Genomic DNA, 21,307 nt, shown 5'->3' with positions numbered 1-21,307 from the left:
TGGCCAGTGGACATTGTGTGTTAACGGCTGAATAGAGAGCTATTTGTGGTGGATTGGCTAAATACTGCTTGTAATGGGTCTGTACTGACTATACATTGTTTAGTAAGTGAGGCCTTGTGGGCCTACAAAGCATGGCAAGTCAGCCATTTTGGATGGTGACTACATTGCATAGAAAGTGATGGATTAGGAAGTGATCAGATCGTTAAATATAACATTTTGTATTGGTGTTATACATAGTCCTGTGTGGTTTTGTGTTGGTTTCAGGAAGTGATCAGATAGTTAGATATGCATAGAAAGTGCAGGTTTTGAACTGGTTAAAACCATGTGTTTGAAAATGGCCGCTGGACTTTGAGTGAGGTATGCATGCTGGTCTATATGGATTCTCCCCTCCCCCTTCACTACACAATGCGCACACACTACACCTTTTGGACAATAGTTAGTCAAAACACACACAATTACATATATATCTATATTACAGGCAATAAGTGTTTTATATATGGCACAAAATCTATATTTTGTGTACAATATTGTTACGCTGTTTATTGTTCTATAATATAATACAACACACTTTAAATGAATCTATATCTTGTCGTGATTATTCTTGAAACTTGTCGATATAAAGAAATATAAAAATGATATTCGTTGGGTTAATTCAGAAATACCTTTTGCGAGGAGTTGGTTGACGGTAATAGTCATATATATAACGGTATTAAATGGTCATACATACATTTGCCAGTATATTAAGGAGATTGTAACCCAAAAGGGGGGGAAAAACCCTTTTACAGTGTTCCTAATGTTATCTCCTTGGTGAACATATAATGGAAATTTAAGGGAACCTCAATATTCTAGAATTACCTAATTATATTTAATCTGTGATTCAAGTGTTTATATTTTCAAAATATCAATTGTTTGATACCATAGGGGCTCATTTTTAAAATTAGAGATGCTCACTGACCCCTGTGAACTGGTTTTGGTTTTGGATCTGGATTAGCTTCGTGTTTTGGTTTTGGCAAAACCACCCTCATGTGTTTTTGGTTTAAGATTTCTTTCTAAAAAAAAAAAATACAAAAATATGCTATCACATAATTTTGCGCTTTTTTTGTTCCTACATTATTATTAACCTCAATAACACTAATTTCAAGTCATTTGCAGTCAATTTAGACCACCTCACAGGTCACAATATTATTTTCAAACACTTTCGAACAAATACTGCAGCGACCTGGCTGGATGCTTAGTGACAGAGCAATGACACAAACACATGGCAGTTCCTAGCACATCTAGGGCACATTGGCGCGTGTAAAAAAAAGAAAAATGGGGGGAAACCCCTCGCTATGTTGGATCTTAAAAAGGAATGCAAAACTCGCGAGATCCGACGATGTCACAAATGCATTTTGCCTCATTTTCGATTCCGAGGGCGCGCAACAGTACAGAGCCGACTCTGCTCGATACTTCGATCCCCTAAGTTCGGGTGTGTTCGGTTTCTGAGGAACCGAGCCTGAGCATCTCCAGTTAAAATATTTTTATAATCTGTAGTTGGTGGGAGGGGAGCAAGTTATTAGCGTAATAAATCAAACTGTGTTTATTATCCAATATGTCATACTTTCATGGTGCTTTATATAATGACCTGTATTATAAACAAAACCTTTTATAGAAATTTTATTTTATGATCTTCCTATATTAACATACAAAAATAATTATCAAGCATGTAGTAAAATTAGTGTGTTTGGGGTTTTCTTTTCTTTAACTTTAGATCCTGAAGTTCATCCTCAAAATGAAGACTACTGGGGACATGTGAATCCAATTGGTCCCCGAGCATGCTACGATGAGGGGAAGCGAGTGGCTGAAACAATGTGCTACGCTTATATGAAACAGGTTAGTTTGCAAGAAGATGGATGTAATGCAACATGCTGTACATCTGTAGTCATTCTGCAGCACTAATCTGTTTTCTGTGTATGTTTAAATATCTATTCTCGCGTTGGTATTGAATTTCTGCTGCCTGGTGATGATGTCACTCAGATATGATCACATATGATCAGCTGCCTGATTAGATGGAGTTAAAATACTATAAATACAAAATGCTCAAATTGTTGCCCCTTCTAAATACTATATAGTACCTCACTTCTACCTGAAGAGCAGAAGACTTTTTCTTCTCTTTATAGGTTTCAAAGTGTCACTGTAATATGTAAGACCCCCAAAGGTAACAACTAATTGCCAATACTAGAATCCTTGTGTTTTGGACAGTATTTCTAGACATTTTTATACACATTGAAGTGTATTTATTAGGATTCCTGTGAACTTAAACCCTATGGAACATCCACTTACAATGATTCCTGGGGATTGATTTTTACTTTATTGAAATCCTTGTTAACTTGCTACTGATCGCCCACAGTACCTTTATATCAGGCTGGAGGCTCTGTGGGCCTCATTAGAGTTAAGAACAAATCCAACTACATCTTTGTATTTTTCCAAGCTAAAATTACCAGAGCATCTAGTTACATGCAATAACATGCGTTTAGATGTTAGTGGTGTCTTAGGTCATGATAAATTATGCTTAACAGAAGCTCAATGCAAATTTGCACCTGGACAAACCAGGTTACGATGCAAATGCAGTTTATTTGCATACAGTGAGAATACTGGACAGCTTTAATTGTATACTGCTATTTAAAGTTAAACTAAGACTTGTCCCCCTCCCCACTCTAGATCTGTTTGCATATTTTAAATGTGCCCCACCCTACAGCACAACATGTGTTTTGTTAAGGGGGCAAAATAGCATCTTCTAGCTGGATGTACTCCTAACTCTAAATGAGACAATAGGTCTCTCACCCGTTTTTCTGTGGTCCGTATTAGCCCCAGTATGCACCCCCATAATTTAATGGTCTGTCAGTGAACAGTGAAAGGTTTCTGCCCCTGTGATCCGCAGCATGCTGTGCTCAAAGTGAATACAAAGTACTTACACATTCAGCAGCAAGGGTTCTATTTCCAGGGATTCCTTCTGTGGTGGAGACCTATAGCAATGATGGGCAGTTCTGATTAGATTACCATTGCTATCAAAACTATTAGACCCAATGTTAAATGTATGTAATGACAGCTTGCATATAAGCTGCTATTGGATCAAATGAAATTGAATCTAATAGTGTTTTTGTGCAGGAGAGAGCTAACTTCTTCTTTTTTTTTTTTTTTTTTTTTATTATTTACAAAAACCTTGTAAACATAGATAGCATGTTGTACTTGTTATATGCATTGGGGTGGAGGGGCCTGGTATAGAGCATACTTACCTACTTTCTTCAGCTCTCTTCCGGGAGCCAGCCAGTGGAGGGGGGCGTGAGGGGGCGGGGCGGCCAAAATCGCGTCATTTCGGCCCCGCCCCCTGTGACGTCATGACGCAAATTGCGTCATTTGACAGCGGGGGGCGGGGCTAAACGCCGCGATTCATCGGGAATCGCGGCGTTTGGGATCTAATTCTGCCCACTTCACTAGGAAGTGGGCACTTCCTAGTGAAGTGGGCAGAATTCGGGAGATTGCCACACTCGCCCGGGAGTCCGGGAGACTCTCGCAAAATGCGGGAGTCTCCCGGACATTCCGGGAGAGTTGGCAAGTATGGTATAGAGTACACATAATTGGTATCTCTGAGAATTAGTCTATTTAAATTTAGGGTTTTTGTACTTGCCCAGAGCAGTAACCAATCAGGAATTGGCTTTTATATTTCTAATGCAACTAGACAAATGTGAACCGCACTGGATGAGTCCTCCCCAGTATATTAATAACACAAAAATTTATATTTGTTGTATTTTGGCATAAAATTTCTCTTAATAGTTGTTAACCAGGGACGGTGCACTCACACAGTGTTATTAATTGCAAGCACAAAAGTAGGGAAGGAAACTGTGCATCTGAAGCACTCATAAGACTCCCACAAAATTATAATAAAATATAACTTTTATTGTTTTTGTTAAAAAAGAGGTAGAAAAATCCCCTTACTCATATAGATAGTATAATTCTTAATAGAATAATGACTTGGCAGCAAAATATTAAAAACTAAATAAAGTGAATGCTGTGCAAACAAATAAAAATGTGATGTAAAATAGCAGAATAACTGCTAATCTGTGTTGCTGCTTAATGTCCCCTTATCATATATAATGTATCAATGTTCATATAGGGGAATAAATATTAATAAACAATATGACTGGAGCTTATTGTGGAGTCCAATGAGAGAATATGTGTAAAGTGGTCCCTGATATAGGAGCAATCAGCAACACAGATTAGCAGTTATTCTGCTATTTTACATCACATTTTTATTTGCACAGCATTCACTTTATTTAGCTTTTAATATTTCGCTGCCAAGTCTTTATTCTATTAAGGATTATACTATCTATATGAGTAAGGGGATTTTTCTACCTCTTTTTAAAGAAAACAATAAAAGTTATATTTTATTATAATTTTGTGAGTCTTAAGAGTGCTTCAGATACAGTTTCCTTCCCTACTTTTGTGCTTGCATATTTCTAATGCAAGCTAGACACTGAAATCAATTTATATGGTTTATTGGAAATGTTACACTAAATTTAATGTTACTAAATTAACATTTCAGGTTCTACAATAAGCACTCAGAAATATAACTATTTTGTGATATTTTCTCATAGCCAAACAGATTTGCCTAAAATTGGGGTTAAAAAGTGTGTACAAACAGTACTGTGCAAAAGTTTTAGTTTTGAGCATTGTTTCCACGCTTCCCTAAAACTTGTGCACAGTATTGTATATACACATGTAATATGTTTTGCCCCAGTAATTACATGGTGTTCCAACCAAATGAGTGATTTAAAAATTGTATGAACATAAAGTTTTACTACTGATCCAAGTCTATACGGTAATATTTCAACTAATATTAGATCTATCAAACTATCCCCCATAACAAAATGTAGTCTAGGTGACTTTCAGTTTCAAAATATTTTCTGAACAATATTAATCTCAGTCACAGAATATGATATCGGTCAAAATTGAGCAGATTCAATATTCTTGCATAAATGTTCTAACGTGAATATGAATATAGCTTTTTTATCTATAGTCTGGTAAATTTTTAAGAAGCCTTAAAATGACATTTCGATAGAGACTTGGGACATAAATCTCCATCATGCTAATTTTTTGTGGACACTGAAATCCAAGAGCCTTCACTTTAAAAATCAAAAATCAAAATTATTATTTTTTTTTTTTAAATTCATGAAAGTGCTTATTCTTTCAAATATGAGGTAATTTTATCTTAAATGTGACCTGCGTAACAATGATGCAGTTTTTGAAATGCAGCCAAACAGCGGCCTATGATCCTGCATTGTGAGCAAGTGCTTGTGCAACCTCTGTTCCTCAGAATACCCCCTTATTGGTTGGCTAGCATTGTTCTCCCAAGAGAGTAAAAGCTTGTCACTGAAATGTTCATCTATTGGTCAGAAAAGTCTTCAAAAATTATGGTCTAGTTCTGCGGTTCCCAAACTGTGCGCCGCGGCTCCCAGGGGTGCCGCGGCGCTGTCTCAGGAGTGCCGCGCGCCAGCCATAAAAAAACCCAAACTGAAACACTTACCAATCCGCGCGGCGCCGAGACCCATCATCCTCCTCTCTCACGCAGCTGTCATATCAGTGACAGCTGCTGCATGAGAGAGGAGGATGCTGGGTCCCAGCGCCGCGCGGATTGGTAAGTGTTTCTGTTTGGTTTTTTTATGGCTGGCGCGCGGCAGAGGGGTAAAGTGAGAGAGGACAGAGGAGAGTGACAGCATGACAGGAGGGGGACAGAGGAGAGTGACAGCATGACAGGAGGGGGACAGAGGAGAGCTACAGGAGAGGGACAGAGGAGAAGGACAGCGTGAGAGGAGAGGGACAGAGGAGAGTGACAGGAGGAGGACAGAGGAGAGTGACAGCGTGACAGGAGAGGGACAGAGGAGAGTGGCAGGAGGGGGACAGAGGAGAGTGACAGCGTGGCAGGAGGGGGACAGAGGAGAGTGACAGCGTGACAGGAGAGGGACAGAGGAGAGTGACAGCGTGGCAGGAGGGGGACAGAGGAGAGTGACAGCGTGGCAGGAGGGGGACAGAGGAGAGTGACAGCGTGGCAGGAGGGGGACAGAGGAGAGTGACAGCGTGACAGGAGGGAGACAGAGGAGAGGGACAGCGTGACAGGAGGGGGACACAGGAGAGTGACAGCATGACAGGAGGGGGACAGAGGAGAGCTACAGGAGAGGGACAGAGGAGAAGGACAGCGTGACAGGAGAGGGACAGAGGAGAGTGACAGGAGGGGGACAGAGGAGGGGGACAGAGGAGAGTGACAGCGTGGCAGGAGGGGGGCAGAGGAGAGTGACAGCGTGGCAGGAGGGGGACAGAGGAGAGTGGCAGGAGGGGGACAGAGGAGAGTGGCAGGAGGGGGACAGAGGAGAGTGGCAGGAGGGGGACAGAGGAGAGTGACAGCGTGGCAGGAGGGGGACAGAGGAGAGTGACAGCGTGGCAGGAGGGGGACAGAGGAGAGTGACAGCGTGGCAGGAGGGGGACAGAGGAGAGTGACAGCGTGGCAGGAGGGGGACAGAGGAGAGGGACAGCGTGGCAGGAGAGGGACAGCGTGGCAGGAGGGGGACAGAGGAGAGGGACAGCGTGACAGGAGGGGGACAGAGGAGAGGGACAGCGTGACAGGAGGGGTACAGAGGAGAGGGACAGCGTGACAGGAGGGGGACAGAGGAGAGGGACAGCGTGACAGGAGGGGGACAGAGGAGAGGGACAGCGTGACAGGAGGGGGACAGAGGAGAGGGACAGCGTGACAGGAGGGGCACAGAGGAGCTGGGACAGCGTGACAGAGGGCAGAGGAGCTGGGACAGCTTGGCAAAGGAGGGGGACAGCGTGAGAGGGCAGAGGAGGGGGACAGCGTGAGAGGGCAGAGGAGGGGGACAGAGGGCAGAGGAGCTGGGACAGCGTGACAGAGGGCAGAGGAGCTGGGACAGCGTGGCAGAGGAGGAGGACAGCGTGAGAGGGCCAGTGGAGGGGGACAGCGTGAGAGAGGGCAGAGTGTCTGGATGCAGAGGGGGAATTTTTGCATACAACTAAATAAGCATTTCTGTCCTGACCTAAATACTTGCATACAATTTTTTGACCCAACTACTTCTAAAACAGGACTGCTTGGTAATTATTTTGGAGGGGTGCCTTAAAAAAATTATGCAGACTCTAAGGGTGCCGCGAACTGCAAAAGTTTGGGAACCACTGGTCTAGTTATTTATGCATGTGTCAAAACTGGAAGCACATTCTGCAAACCTTTCTGGGTTTTATTAGGCTTAGGGAATCCCCATTGTGTCCAGGTACCCTGGTAATGACATAAACACCTTCTAATTTCGATGCAGAAGGGACCACGGTTGGGAATAGATTTGAACCATTTTCTGTGGCACTGGAACTTGAAGCTGTCATGGACTACTGGTTATTCCAATAGACCATGAAATTGTACATTGTTTTTCCCTGTGAAAATAGATTTGACTATTTAGATATTGGATGTCTTCGAAAATGCTGAGATTTGATTTAGAAAAAAAAAAACTTCTGGCAGCCAACCTAGAATATTTCAGATGTGCATTGGAGCCATTCTCTGTTTTGGCTGTTGATGGAGAACAGGTGGCTTCTGTAACAAATGTTTGTCAAATATTTTATTACACTTGAAGTTTCTGGCTCAAGTAGGCGAGTTTCTAATTACATAATAAAATTGTAAAACTTTGTTTCAATTAAAAAAAAAATAAAAAAAAAATGCCTGAGCTTATACAGTATTTAAGTTACTAACAGAAGAACAGAAATGTACAAAAAATATATTATTACATGGTGTAGATAAATGAGATTTATTGTTCAAATGCTATAGTGTAATGTATGCACCCCAGTTGTCAAAATAGTGTATGTTGGGTATGCAATAGGCAGAGTTAAAATCATTCATGTGGTCAGTCTAGCTGCAAGACAGTGGCTTACAGAGGCCTTATAAAGTACAGGAAATATTTGAATATATTTGTGTGTTTGGAAAAAAATAGGTATTGTTCACGGTTATCTTGCCATGTTCCTCTTTTTATCTGAACTGATGTCCTTGTTGTTGACAGGAAGGTGTGGAGGTCAGAGTGGCTCGGATATTTAATACGTTTGGCCCACGTATGCACATGAATGATGGAAGGGTTGTCAGTAACTTTGTTTTGCAGGCACTACAAGGAGAACCTTTAACTGTAAGTACTTACTAATGTCATACTGTGGTGTGCACAATCAAGCTCAATGAATATTCTGCATGTAATATAAAGTTGCACCTGGGATTCTGTTTGTTTCCCATTTTGCATAGAGACACTCAACTTGAACCATTGTGATCGTACAGCACTGCTGTATATGTTGGCACCCACATTGGCCCCTAGGGCTATCATTTATTAAAGGGAGCAAGGCAGAAACCCTATTTAGAAAGTAATCATGGTGTGGCTAATTTTTATATCCAGTAGAACACCACTTCCTAGCATATTGTGCCTGATCTCTCGTGGTAGTGAGCACCAGTGCTGTGGTGGCATCATTGTGGTAGTACTGACACCCACAAGGCAAAACAGCTGTCCAGCTATATTGTGACTTGGGTGGATGTCACTTTAAACTAAAAGCGCACACCATAAACATAAAATAACCACTAACAGAAATGCTCTCTTTCATTTAGTGTCCCTGTGGTAAAATACATCACATATTCCTGTTTTCTAAGGTGTTCTTCCTGTCAGCAGAGTGAATGCTCGGACAACATATAGTATGGAAACCTGTCCCCTTTCCAGCTTATTTTGACAGTGCTGTTGGAAGCAGGAATGCTATGAGTCCTGCCATATAGCGGTCTATTTCTTCTAGAACCAGAAATGGGAGTGTCCATACTTCTAAACATGGAATCTAACTAATTGGAAATAGTGTTTCCCTAGCAGGGCTTGTTTGTGAATAATTTGATTTGTTGTTCCATTACCAGTAAGTAAAACGCCAACGATACATGTATCAATATACACCCTTCTGTTCCACATGTCCGGCTGATCTTTGGCACAGCTTTTTCTCTACCCACTTCAGACCGCTAAGAAGTGATAAAAACGCACAGCGACATCAAAGAGACTAACTACGTAACTCCAAGTCATTAGTGACGTAACTCCTGCACCACCCATTGCTGACTGGCACACAGAATTAGTCAACCACATCAATATCTAATACTGTAACCGCTAATCATGTGACAATTAGACACATCCTTGAAGTACAGTGGGTAGCTGAAACTATCCTATACTCGCACAAAATGATCACTTACATGATTACAGATTAGTGTGTGTGTGTATGTATGTATGTGTATATGTGTGTATATATATATGTATGTGTATATATATATATATATATATATATATATATATATATATATATATATATATATATATATATATATATATACACTAAAAAAAAGCACGTCCATGTTAACATGTCCCCCACACGGTCTGCCTGCTCTGCTGCATATGGTTTTTCCATCCCAAAAGCTTGTGCCTAATATTCCCCCTTTTTATTTATTTTTTTTGTTGTGAATATTCATGACCTTTTTCCTTTTTTTTGTTCTATTCTGTACCCTTGTTTAATTGTAGCTTTATGTCTAATAGTTTGTATTGAAGGTTATGATCTTGCTTCTGTCTTTGTAGAATGCATCCCTCTTGTGGTTCTATAAGCTCAGTCCCTTCTCATATTCTCTAACTTGTTATGGTCATATATTGCACCAGTCCTGTAAGATCTTCTGCAAATATGACTATTGAATGATCAATGAATATAGTCACTAATAATTGTCTTCTGTAGGTTTATGGATCAGGATCTCAAACCAGAGCATTTCAATATGTCAGGTAAGTTGTTTTTACATGTTATCTGTTTTCTCGGGATACTTCTTTTTTTTCAGAATTTTTAAGTCTGTGTTTATTCTGTGATGATTCAGAATGCCGAAGCACCTAATGTAACAGCATAAGTGGAAATTACATTATTAGAGCACTCTTCCTACCACACTGACACTTTCTGTTGCAGTATGTTTTGTTTATTTCTATACTGGCACTAACATACTCCGCTCCTTACAAAAAGACAAAAGTGACAAGATACGGAAAAACTACAGTTTACAGTATAAATTATATATTGGTAAAACATACAGACACTATGTAGAATTAAAAGTGATGTTTTAAAGGCAAGTGCACATACGTACACATCAGGACCTGGGGCTAAACAATAGTGTCAGAAGTTACTTTGTTTTATGTCTGATTAGGGTTTGCTTGATCAGTGAATTTATCAGTAAGATTAGTTCAAAATTGAGGTAATTATGGACTTTATCATACATTTTTCTGTGATGAAGACACTAAATCTACTTGACTTTTGTTGCCCTCTAGTGACCGATCTGTATACATTCCTTTTAACATTTCCACAAACAAAATTATGAATGAATTTTATAGCTATCCCCCTTTTTAAAGGAATTCTACACATTTCACAACCCCTGCTGCTAAAGCATATCTCAATGTACTCCTTTGGTGGGGTCCTCACCTCAGGAATTCCATCCATTACCAGATTACAGTTGCACACTGAAAGCCATGAGAGAAGAGGGCTGACAGCACTGGCTGTGACAGCTAGAGGGAGACTCAAACTCCCACTCAGTATGTAAATTGTGAATGTGACTCCTCAGTGGAGCTGATGTGGATCCATTCAGGAGCTATGTTCACAACACACCCCAGCCTTTTCTGCTGGAAAACCTATGATGGGTTGGGTTCTTTCCTCCTCTGGTGTCAGCATTGCAAGACCTGCGGCTGTATTCTAGTATTGGCAGGGAAAATCCCCATTGGAAAAGTACATGAGGGTGGATATGTATACATAGTTTTACCCCCTTTAAAAGGGTCTTACACTTCAATCATGTCATCAAATCCCTTCTCTTGTCAGTATTAGTCCTATAGTGGAGTTCCCTTCCCTGGAACACTTAGGGGCATATTGAATTGTTGGCGTTATAGCCAAAAATCTCGCGGCGCGTGCACTGTTACCGTCATTACGATAATAGTGCGCGTAAATACCGGTATTACGGTACTTTTCTCGCTGGATTTCTGCTCGCGGCTCAGGGAGCTGCGAGCTGAAATCCAGCTTACTATTATCGTAATACCGGTAATCGTTTCAACGCCGTGGGGAAACTAAAGAATTGAATATGCCCCTTAGGGGCAGATTCAGTCTAAAAAGTATGAGCGAGGTGCCTCGAACGGGCGCAAGACATCTCGCGCTGGTTTTTTTTTGCCCGTTTGTTTTTTTTTTTTTAAGAAGTAACGCTGTATTTTGCTTGCTCCCCTTAGAGGTGTGAGCAAAAATCTACGTTACTTGCTAGGAACCTCGCGGACAATTGAATCTGCCCCTTACTGTTTACTGTGTCCCAACAATTACATATTGCTGGAGTCTTTTCCATTCCCCTTCAGCAATGTTTTGGTTCTAACAGGGGACAAAGCAAATTTAAGACTTTCCGTTAAAGCAGCTGTGTCGGATTGCTTTTGCTACAGAGAGACCTGAGCAGCACTATTAAGTGATTGTTGGCGGTCCCAGCTATATTAAAGTGCCTGGACCCTGCACTATACAGCAAATACTGGGGGGTCCCAGGGAGGGACCTCCACCAAAGTACTATTGTTAGGAATGGTGGTTGTAAACACCATTTAAGGTTATAAATGGTTTCTCAGTATAGTTGTGAATCCTTGAGACTTGGGAAATAAATGACAGCAGAATTTCCAAGTTTTAGGCAATTTGTCTACTTGACTCCTGAGGTTTATCCATATCTGAATTAAAGTCTGTGTATTTGATGGTTAAAAACATGTGCCTTTAACATATACACTATGTAACTAAACGTGTCCCGTATGGTTTAGCGAAAGCTTAGCTTTGATCTGCTTTGCTAGGTTGTGCTTATCGGTCTTGCCACACTCTGGGCTGTACAAAGTTGGAGCTCATGTGGTTGGCTTGCTAGTAACATAGGTAACAGAAATGCCAGGCACAGACTGTAGAGTAATGAATTCGTACAAAAGGACAGTGCGGTCACAACCAGCATAGCAGGTATTCCATGCTATATCAAACCCCAAGACTTGTTGGGAAGATTATAGCAGTTTCTGAAGGAGGAGGGAGTAGCTAAGTAATTCAACTTTTTAAAAGAGCTGCAATGGAGAGTCAAGAGTAAGACAAACAATGTATTTTTTTAATTTCCCTTATGAACATTTAAATGTTTGCATGTAGTTGCCTTATACTGGGATCAAATGGGTCCTCTGCTCAGATTGGTTTTATTGGATTAATATTTGAAAACAAGGCATAAAGGGTAACACCTATTACACCATAATAAATAATTAAGTATATTAATACAGGTCAAACCTAAACTACGCTGTTTAAAATGCAAGTTAAATGGCTTCAAGATGGCAGAAGATTATGTGAATGAATTAACATTCTTTTAGCAGTGCTGCATAGTATGTTGGCACTACATAAATAAATAATAATAAAATCTCTCCTGTGATTAGCATAATTAAATGAAGGAGTCTGATAGAGTGGTAATAAACTGGAGTATTCCCCTATCACAGGGATATTACTGGCAATCATCATTACTGGCAATCACAATTCATTTTCAATCTTTGAATTCTTGTCCTGAAAACAGTAAATTATGGTATTTTTTTTTCTGTGGGTATGAACTACATATCTTGAGCAGAGACGCTGGACTAACAGTTGTATTGAATTTAGTATTGTGTACTATATGTACTCCAATTTGTATCTGCATATTGTTGGTATTGCTTGCTTTTGTACACTTATGCTAATGTAATAAATCTATTTTAACTTTTTATCCTCGGTTTTATGTGGAGTTCCACAGATTTAATGAACAACATATTCTAGGTCTTCATTATTTAGACACTAGTTCTAATCTCCTACTTTACCTAGAATATTAAGGGGTTAATCTGCATTATTATAATCCATAGCTTCATGACTTTTCACTCCTTTTAGTTTACCCACTAGCGCTGGATCAACTCCCTTTGTTAATGTGTATTGACAGATTAGGATCACCTGTAGATCCTTAGCTGCTGTTTTATGATTCATTTGTGTACCTGTGCGCACATATATCTATTGTTGTTATTACTGACAGTCACTCTAAAGTGTGGTAGAAAGTACTATAGGTTAAGCTAACTCTATTGCAGTGTACTCATGCTACCAGTATATATCTTGCCATGTAAAGACCCTAGTAATATTTATATAGGAAAATTACTCCTTATTTGGGAAAATGTTCAGATGATTCATAAAGGATTATTATAAATACATGTGTATTTGTATAATGCCAATATAGCTGCAGAACTGTACAAAAGTATCCCATTTGAAAGGCAGATGTTTAGGACCCAAGAACTTTCTTGAAAGCTAAAACAATATGTAGAACATGTTTGGAGGCTGGTGCGAAGAACTTCTTCTAAATCCCTTATCAAATAAATATAACATAGGTTAGCAGTTCTATCAGCATTGTCCATGTTCTGGAGTCTTGGACAACATAAATACTGCTGTCTTTTCTTTTCCAGTGACTTGGTTAATGGACTTGTAGGTTTAATGAACAGCAATGTCAGCAGCCCTGTGAATCTGGTAAGTCCTTGTTTTGTTGATTTATTTTCCACCTGATCTCTTTCCTACTGTTAAGTTACAGTACATTAGTATGAAATGTTACCAATGCATTTACCAGGCAGGACTTTACAAAGCAAATAAAGAGAGTGGAAACTTTTGGAAGTAATGTTTTGTTGGTGCCCCCTGCTAAACCCTTTACCATCCTGAGCCATTCGGATTAATAGATGGTGACTTGTTGACCTCCAGCTGTTCATATGAAACTGAAGGCTGACGGATTTTATGAACTGTATAGTGAAAGTTGTTGGGAGAGTTACAAGTAGATTGGCGCAGAGGGAAAATAAAGGCAGCTATAACATGTAATGAAATGGTATAGAAGTCTTTGAAATAATTACATTCTATTTGAAATCCTTCAATGTGTATTTTTGTACCAATTGTATTTTTTTTCCAAAATAAAGCACAAATTAAATGCCAAATATTTGCAGAAAAGTTTCACAACATGAAACTTAATTATGTATTGAATTTAGCAGCTGAGAATTTAATAATTGCAACTTGCAATTAAATTTGTAATGTACTTTCATTTTTTCCCACAGGGGAATCCAGAGGAGCACACGATCCTGGAATTTGCCAGATTAATTAAACACCTTGTTGGTGAGTTCTTTCTGCCCTTGAGATATCCTGACAATTGTTGATTTAGATGTGTAATCATGAGGTGGATAATTACATGGATGCCTCGGGGACTGTAATTAGAGCTCTGCTCATAGTGACAAAAGTTTTGAATGCATGTGAAAGGGAAGAGTATATATACTAAAACTTTAATTCACCAATATCTACATAAATTCCCAAGAGGGTAATCAAATTAAATCTGCTGTTACACTTGGCTTGAGATGAAGCACACAAGATAAAATAATTAGAAGAATGTGTTCTTGTATTAATACATAAATTCTACAATTTTATGTATAAATTGTTCCCCACACCTCTTAAGCTGGGTACACCCTGGTGCTATCATCCTGCAGATCACAGGATAAACTACCGTTTGGTCAGATGTAGCACGAGTGTGTAGGCTCCCACGGTCATGCTTTATCGCAATAAAACACATTGTATCGTTTGATTTGGTTTTGGAACCATGTCTGGACATATACACTCAGGACCAGCAGTGTAGTCAAATATCTGTAGAGTGTGTATGGTCGCGATCTTTTCAGCAGATAGTTATAAGAGATGATCACAGGTAAATTGTGTAAGTATGTAGGCATGAATCGGTATGATCATCGGGACTTTCAGTCATCGGTGAAATCATTACAGAAATTGCATCTGGTGATTTCCAATAGTGTGCACCCAGCTTTAGATTGTAAGCTCATCGATACCTTTTGTTTCATGTCATTATATGTAATTTATTTGTATTATGATCCATTCCATTTACAGCACAGCTTAATATGTTGGCACTTTTAAATAAAGAATAATACATATTATGTAGTTACTTCCTTTCCGTATTCTAAATTGAAAAGATAGTGTCAGTTCTAGCATATTTGTCCTTGGACAACTGCACAGTACCACTTCTCTTGTCCTGTGTGCTTGGAGTATGAACAATGCCATTTCTCTGGAAGTAATTATCTCCTGTAACTCCAGTATTTTGTGTGTATTAAATGGACCTCCCAACTCTCACTAGTTTAGCTCCTCTTTGCCATATATTTAATTAAACCTTTCGTCTAACACTGCATTTACATGACTGACAGAATTCAAGAAATCCACACCCTTTTAAGAGGCTCACATATACATGTAAAGTTGAAATTGAATTAATGCAGAAATACATGGATTTGCTAATGTATTTGTCCACAAGTGCTGGATCTGGTCCATTCAGTTCAATATGTTGGTAATGGGGATACATCAGGGGACAAGAGGAAAGTTTAGCAAGTACTGCTTTGATTGTTTGTAGGAAATGTCCCATTGGATCAGGTTGCGTTTTTTTTGTTTTTTTGTTTGTTTTTTTTTAGTGCTATGAGCTTTACAATCTTGCACTTAAAACCAAAAATCACTTTATTTGAACAAAGTTTTCTTTCTATTTATTTAAGCTGCATAAAAAGTTACTAGCCAAGTTTAATATTGTATTTAGTCAGTGGTCTGCTTTCTTTGTAGGGAGTGGTGGGGAAATCCACTTTCTTTCAGAAGCTCAGGATGATCCACAAAGACGAAAACCAGATATCAGGAAAGCCAAGCTTTTGCTTGGTTGGGAGCCTGTGGTATGTAAATTTGAAGACACACTTGCATTTACTTTTTGTTTGTTAAATATGTATAACTGAGTTTAAGTTCTTGAGCACAGTTTTGTGTGTTTTTGTTTTTTTCTGTGTTATGTATTGCATTGTGGAAGATATAAACATAGTTATTTAGTATGGAAAAGTCACCTATTAGACCACATAGTGACAAATACTGAAAACATAATTTTTGGGTTGTAAACAATTGTTTGACTGCTGGAAGGAAACCTCGCCACAACACGACAAAGCGACAAATCTTATTTTCTAAATAGCATTTTTGGCCTATTTACCAAATAGTTTGCCAATATATAAACACTGCTACAAATTACAAATTGGACCCACGCAACGCCGAGTGACCCGGTTAGTATGTTATAAACGCAATATAAGCCCACCATAAACACACTGCTGTGAATAGGGCTTAATGCACTCTGTTTATGCGCACATTGTATATATCCAAAGATATCCTGTGATAGACAACAGCCATTCCTTGTTGTCCTTATCTTTGTATATGTTTATTTTACACTGCAGCAAGAGCTACATTATTTAGAGACATTTGTTTTCACTTTGCTATGCTGTTTGTAGCCTCTCTGGAATTGCTGTAATGACTTCAGTTTCTCTGGTTTCTTTAATTATTATCATTTGTTTGCTTATTAAGTGCGATGCTGACTTTGTTTGCTCTGTTAATTTTGTAGAACCGATCTCTTAAATTTATATTTTGCTGCTGGATACAAAAACATGATATGTAGTGTAGCTGTGGTCCCATAAGAATTGAAGCACAGCACTGTTATTGTAAAATATATTTGTTTCTGGTATTTCATTCCTAACCACTTTAGTACATTAAGCTTTGAGACGGAACCCTTCGTTGTGCATATTTGCTACGCTCCTTATAAAATATCAGTCTCTGTTGCTCTCCTCTGTTCTCTTCTCAGGTTCCGCTAGAGGAAGGCTTGAACAAAACCATCCACTACTTCAGCAAAGAACTTGAATACCAAGCAAACAACCAGTATATCCCCAAGCCTAAGCCGGCAAGAATAAAAAAAGGTAGAATGCGACAGAACTGAACACTCCATAAAGAAGGAAGGCTATCTTGACGGTTTACAGGATGTAATTTTTGTTCTCCCTTTCCCCTTTGTTTCTTTTACAAGAAAAGACTTCTGAGGGGCATCATGAAGAATAAAACTGGAATTTCCCTATGAAGCTTGCTTTAAAGGAATGGATGTGCCTAAAAACATTGAACTGCAATCATTGCCTTGCACTTTCTAAATTTGTCTTTCTATGTACAGTAGTGTAGGAAATACATGGAAATCTCCACATTTTATATATCTTGCTGTGACTGTTTTTGACTACTGTCTCGGGACAGGTCAGCCCTGTTGCTGGTGGTGGGGCCAGCTAAGTATTGCCGTTCAGTCCTTTTTCAGACCCTGCCGAGAACAACGGGTTTAAAAACTGGTTTCTTTTTGAAGCTGACGCTACAAACGTAAACAGAAAATGCCAATTTTATTTATATATGTTCAAAGATTTGGTGGGTACTTTTAAATATTAGATGTATTCTATGCATAAAATGGTGGCAGTGTTGCCATTGGATCAGCTTTGACATCCTGCCGATTTTGATAAACTCATTTACAGGTAATGAGGTTGGAGAGTGTACAAATTATGTGAGAAAGCTTTGTGGGTTTTTGTTTGTTTGTTGTTTTTTATGGTTTGTTTTTACTTAAATATTATTTTTTGGTTTTCCTCAAGATTCACCAAGCTGTATATTTGAATTTAAAAGCAGCTATTATAAATAAGAATATTTTGAATCATTATTGTGTTGTCAAGTGTAATCTTGGATAAAAATAAAGTATTATCAGTTTATGGTGGTTGAATATGCTATTTTAATAAAATAAGAAAAGTAAGATATCTACTGCATCTTTTCTGTCCATATAAACTATCTTTGTCATTTGTATTTTATTAGAAAGGCGCTTTTGTCTCAAGTGAAACTAGCATCTTCCCTTGGGATGATAGGGGGAAGGAAAAAATAGGATTGCGCATTGTGACACCACAGGTGCCATGTTTCCTGAGCTTTGCTCCATCTGTAATCACATGGGTTGTTTTTTTTTCCAAACTGGGAATGGGAAAACATTAATTGCTAGTCTCTCGCAGTTGGCCTGCTATATATATATATATTTAGTTCCACACATTATATTTCACTGCTTAATATAAGGATTGTGGCTAAGAAAGCTCTTTTAACGTCTATTTCTTTAATGTTGCTTACAACGTGTGTGTATGTGTATATATATGTGTGTGTGTGTGTATATATATATATATGTGTGTGTGTGTGTATATATATATATATATATATATATATATATATATATATATATATATATATATATATATATATATATATATATATATATATATATATATATATATTCTATAATATAAATGCTTAGTGGTGTGTGTTAGTCTGTCTGTGTGTGTGGAAAAAATAAAACCAAGCTGCAGCGCCACCTGCTGGGCGGAGTTATACACTGACCTACTAAATTCTTATTGTGTGTGGGGAAAAAAATTCAGAAAGGGCTGAAATTTGGTATACTAAGATGTTTTTAATTTGTTAATTTAATTTGTTAATTGTTAAGTGTTTATAAAGATTTAAAAAAAAAATATATATATATTTCTTGAAGGAGAAGTGACAGTTGGGAGTGGTTGGTGGTTGCCGGGGGTGACAGTGGGGAGTGGTTGGTGGTTGAGGCCTGGGCTATGGCCCAAATGCATGACAAGAACCTTTTTAACACCTTAAGCAGCTTGATTTGACTAGAATGCATGAGTATCATACACGGGTTAACTTGTATGTATGTGTGTGTGTGTGTGTGTGTGTGTATGTGTGTATATATATATATATATATATATATATATATATATATATATATAATTAGTGTTCAATCATGTCAGATGGAGAGGTATTTACACACACAGTCCTTTTTGCAGTTTATGCATTTTACTTCATGTAATTACCACAGTAATATCTGACCCCCTATGCAACAAGTGATCATGTGGAAGCATCTGCATAGTGCTTGTGTTACCAGCCTTTTGTCAGTGCTGTCAGAATTTCACAAATTGTGTAGTTACTGCTTTATACTCTAATATTTGGATAGTTGTTTGTCTTGCGCTCTGTAATTATTTTCATTTATTTTAATTCCATATGTGGAGTCAAATTATAGGGAGACTTTTTGAATAGTTGCTTTCAGGTAGAAGCTTAATATCTCAGTTGACAGAATTTTATCAAAATTTGACTGGAAGTGCTATATATTATATGACTGACTTTGACAGGGTTTTCAAACAATAGTGTTTACAGCTATTTGTGATCTGTCTCTCTTATTGTCTATGTAGAGCTGTAAAAAAGATCATGTGAGAAGAAGCCAGAATCTACTCTGATTATAATAGGGTAATGCACTGATATACATCTGTTTCCTCATCCATTTTCAACTCTGCAGTCTGTCTGTCTGGACAGTCTCATTGACCCTACTTATATTACAATTTCCCTATCACTGTATTGCAGAACTTCACACAAAGCTTGAATCGGACATTGCTGGTTGCCCACATGCTTGGCACACCCTTACTGTACATTGACTGTGCATATGATCCTTCCCCTTCCCACCCCTGAATTCGTAGGCTGACATAAGGGTCCTTTGCACTTGAAGGGGAATCGGCTGTTGCTGGGTTCACTGGTGTATAGTCTGGTTCTAAGCAGGCGCAGAGCGATTTTACGCAAAGTACGGCACGTATCGGCATTTAAGTTCCCTGATGAATAAGACCCATATTGCACTGGATAAATAGGAGCAAATTTTGTAAAAGAACTTTCATCAATATTAATAATAATAATAATAACTTTATATAAACTTTTCCCCCCTTTATTATTATCCACTATGAAATGACAACAATTGGTAGATTAGGAGAGTGTGGCTTTTTTGTGTGTGTTTTGGTTTTTGGGAGTTTATCTGGTCAGGAAGAACAGTAACTTGGGATCCATTCGAGGCCACCAGAACATATCCCAAATCAACTTTTGACAGGCTTCTTAAGATCGATCTCAAATGATCTGCATAGATTTTCAAGATAAGGGGAGAAGTAGAATAGAAAGGCGAAAATGAGCCAGAGAAAGAGAATAGAAAGGGAGAAGAGAGGGGGAAAGAGAGAAGTAAAGGAAAAGAAGGGTCCAAATGGGGACATGCCAGACCACGTGGGCTTATTTCGTACGTGAGGTGGTTCATCAGATTTGAAGAAACTGGTAAAGTATCCAAGGAACAGGAGAGTTGTTAAGGATGGCTGTGAGCTTTGTCATTAGGTTTGCAATGTCCACAAAATGTATGGGCCGATTCGGTTACTAGTGACGCGCCGCTGGACATCACTACGATGTCCCGCTACACACATTTCCGGGTACTACAGTATCATGCATACTATAGTACAGTATGTAGGATAACACCGCACCTCTATGAGCTGTGAGGAATAATCTGTGCTGTTTAGCCACAGAATTTACGCAGCACATCACTAGTAATTGAATTGGCCCCTTTGAGTGGAATTTTTATATGCTTTATCTATAGTCTGCCTGCTGGCTAAAAATATAAATGCTTAAGAATTAATTCTTTTTGTCTTTTCAATTTTACTATTTAGTATAGCTTTACGGAGAACAAAATTGAGGACTCTGTAGATGAACTCATTGGGGCATATTCAATTAGCTTTTGGATTTGCGGTAACGCGCGTTACCGCGAAAAGTGCGCGTTCTTGCGGGTATTACGGTACCGCATTAACGCGGATTTTCGTTCACAGCCCATAGGGTTGCGAACGAAAATCCACGTTATTGCGGTACCGTGTATTACGTTTCGCGGCTGTTCCGGCGCGTTACCGCAAATCCAAAAGCTAATTGAATATGCCCCATAGACTCTAGTCTAGGATCTGTCTTAGGTGAATAGCCCACAGCAGAGCAATCTGGAAAACAAGTTTGGATAACCCAAAAGTAAGTGTGGGAGGTGGAGATGTCTGCACTGCCGTTCTCTGAACTCATTTTCTACATACACTGAGAAAAAGAAACCAATTAATGGTGGTGATACTCGCACACCTGTGGATTAAGGAGGTGGAGTTTAACACACGTTAAGAACACTAATTTGCAGCTGCACTGAACCATTCCATAAGGACCACAGATCTGTGGATCAAGGAGGTGGAAAAACACTACAATTTGGTCAGTAGACAATCTGCTCATTCACTACCAAGTACCATTTGACAGTGACTTAATGTGCCATTCTGAAGTCTTGTTAGAAATATGCTAGTTTTGACATTGCAGTTTTGCTGAATTTTGTACAGTTGCTGAGATACGTGATTATCACCTGGAACCTAGATCACCAATAGGATATAGACTGTTTATCCTGTCTGCAACCTAAAGTTTAACATATTTTTATTGTTCTTATTTTTAGGACTTGGGTTAGGGATATGACTGA

At 38.8% G+C, this 21,307-nt stretch overlaps 1 protein-coding gene across 4 annotated transcripts in view; it reads left to right on the top strand.

Annotated features, from left to right (window-relative positions):
* The window catches only part of UXS1 (UDP-glucuronate decarboxylase 1), a 48,968-nt gene extending 31,233 nt beyond the window's left edge, over positions 1–17,735 (top strand). For 2 of the 4 annotated variants that reach the window (XM_075200250.1, XM_075200249.1), the window contains exons 9-16: positions 1,751–1,872; positions 8,085–8,204; positions 9,811–9,854; positions 13,551–13,611; positions 14,181–14,238; positions 15,721–15,824; positions 16,766–16,877; positions 16,982–17,735. In XM_075200250.1, the coding sequence (XP_075056351.1) occupies positions 1,751–1,872; positions 8,085–8,204; positions 9,811–9,854; positions 13,551–13,611; positions 14,181–14,238; positions 15,721–15,824; positions 16,766–16,877; positions 16,982–17,013 (653 nt within the window). In that variant the 3' untranslated portion in view covers positions 17,014–17,735. Of the gene's footprint in view, positions 1–1,750; positions 1,873–8,084; positions 8,205–9,810; positions 9,855–13,550; positions 13,612–14,180; positions 14,239–15,720; positions 15,825–16,765 lie in introns of all 4 variants that reach the window. The other 2 variants (XM_075200252.1, XM_075200251.1) reach the window with 2 other exon arrangements.
* The last annotated feature ends 3,572 nt before the right edge of the window (positions 17,736–21,307 follow it).

Source organism: Mixophyes fleayi, chromosome 2 (genome assembly GCF_038048845.1).
Source record: "Mixophyes fleayi isolate aMixFle1 chromosome 2, aMixFle1.hap1, whole genome shotgun sequence".
In the NCBI taxonomy this organism is placed as follows: domain Eukaryota; kingdom Metazoa; phylum Chordata; class Amphibia; order Anura; family Limnodynastidae; genus Mixophyes; species Mixophyes fleayi.
This window is presented reverse-complemented; position numbering and strand designations above follow the sequence as displayed.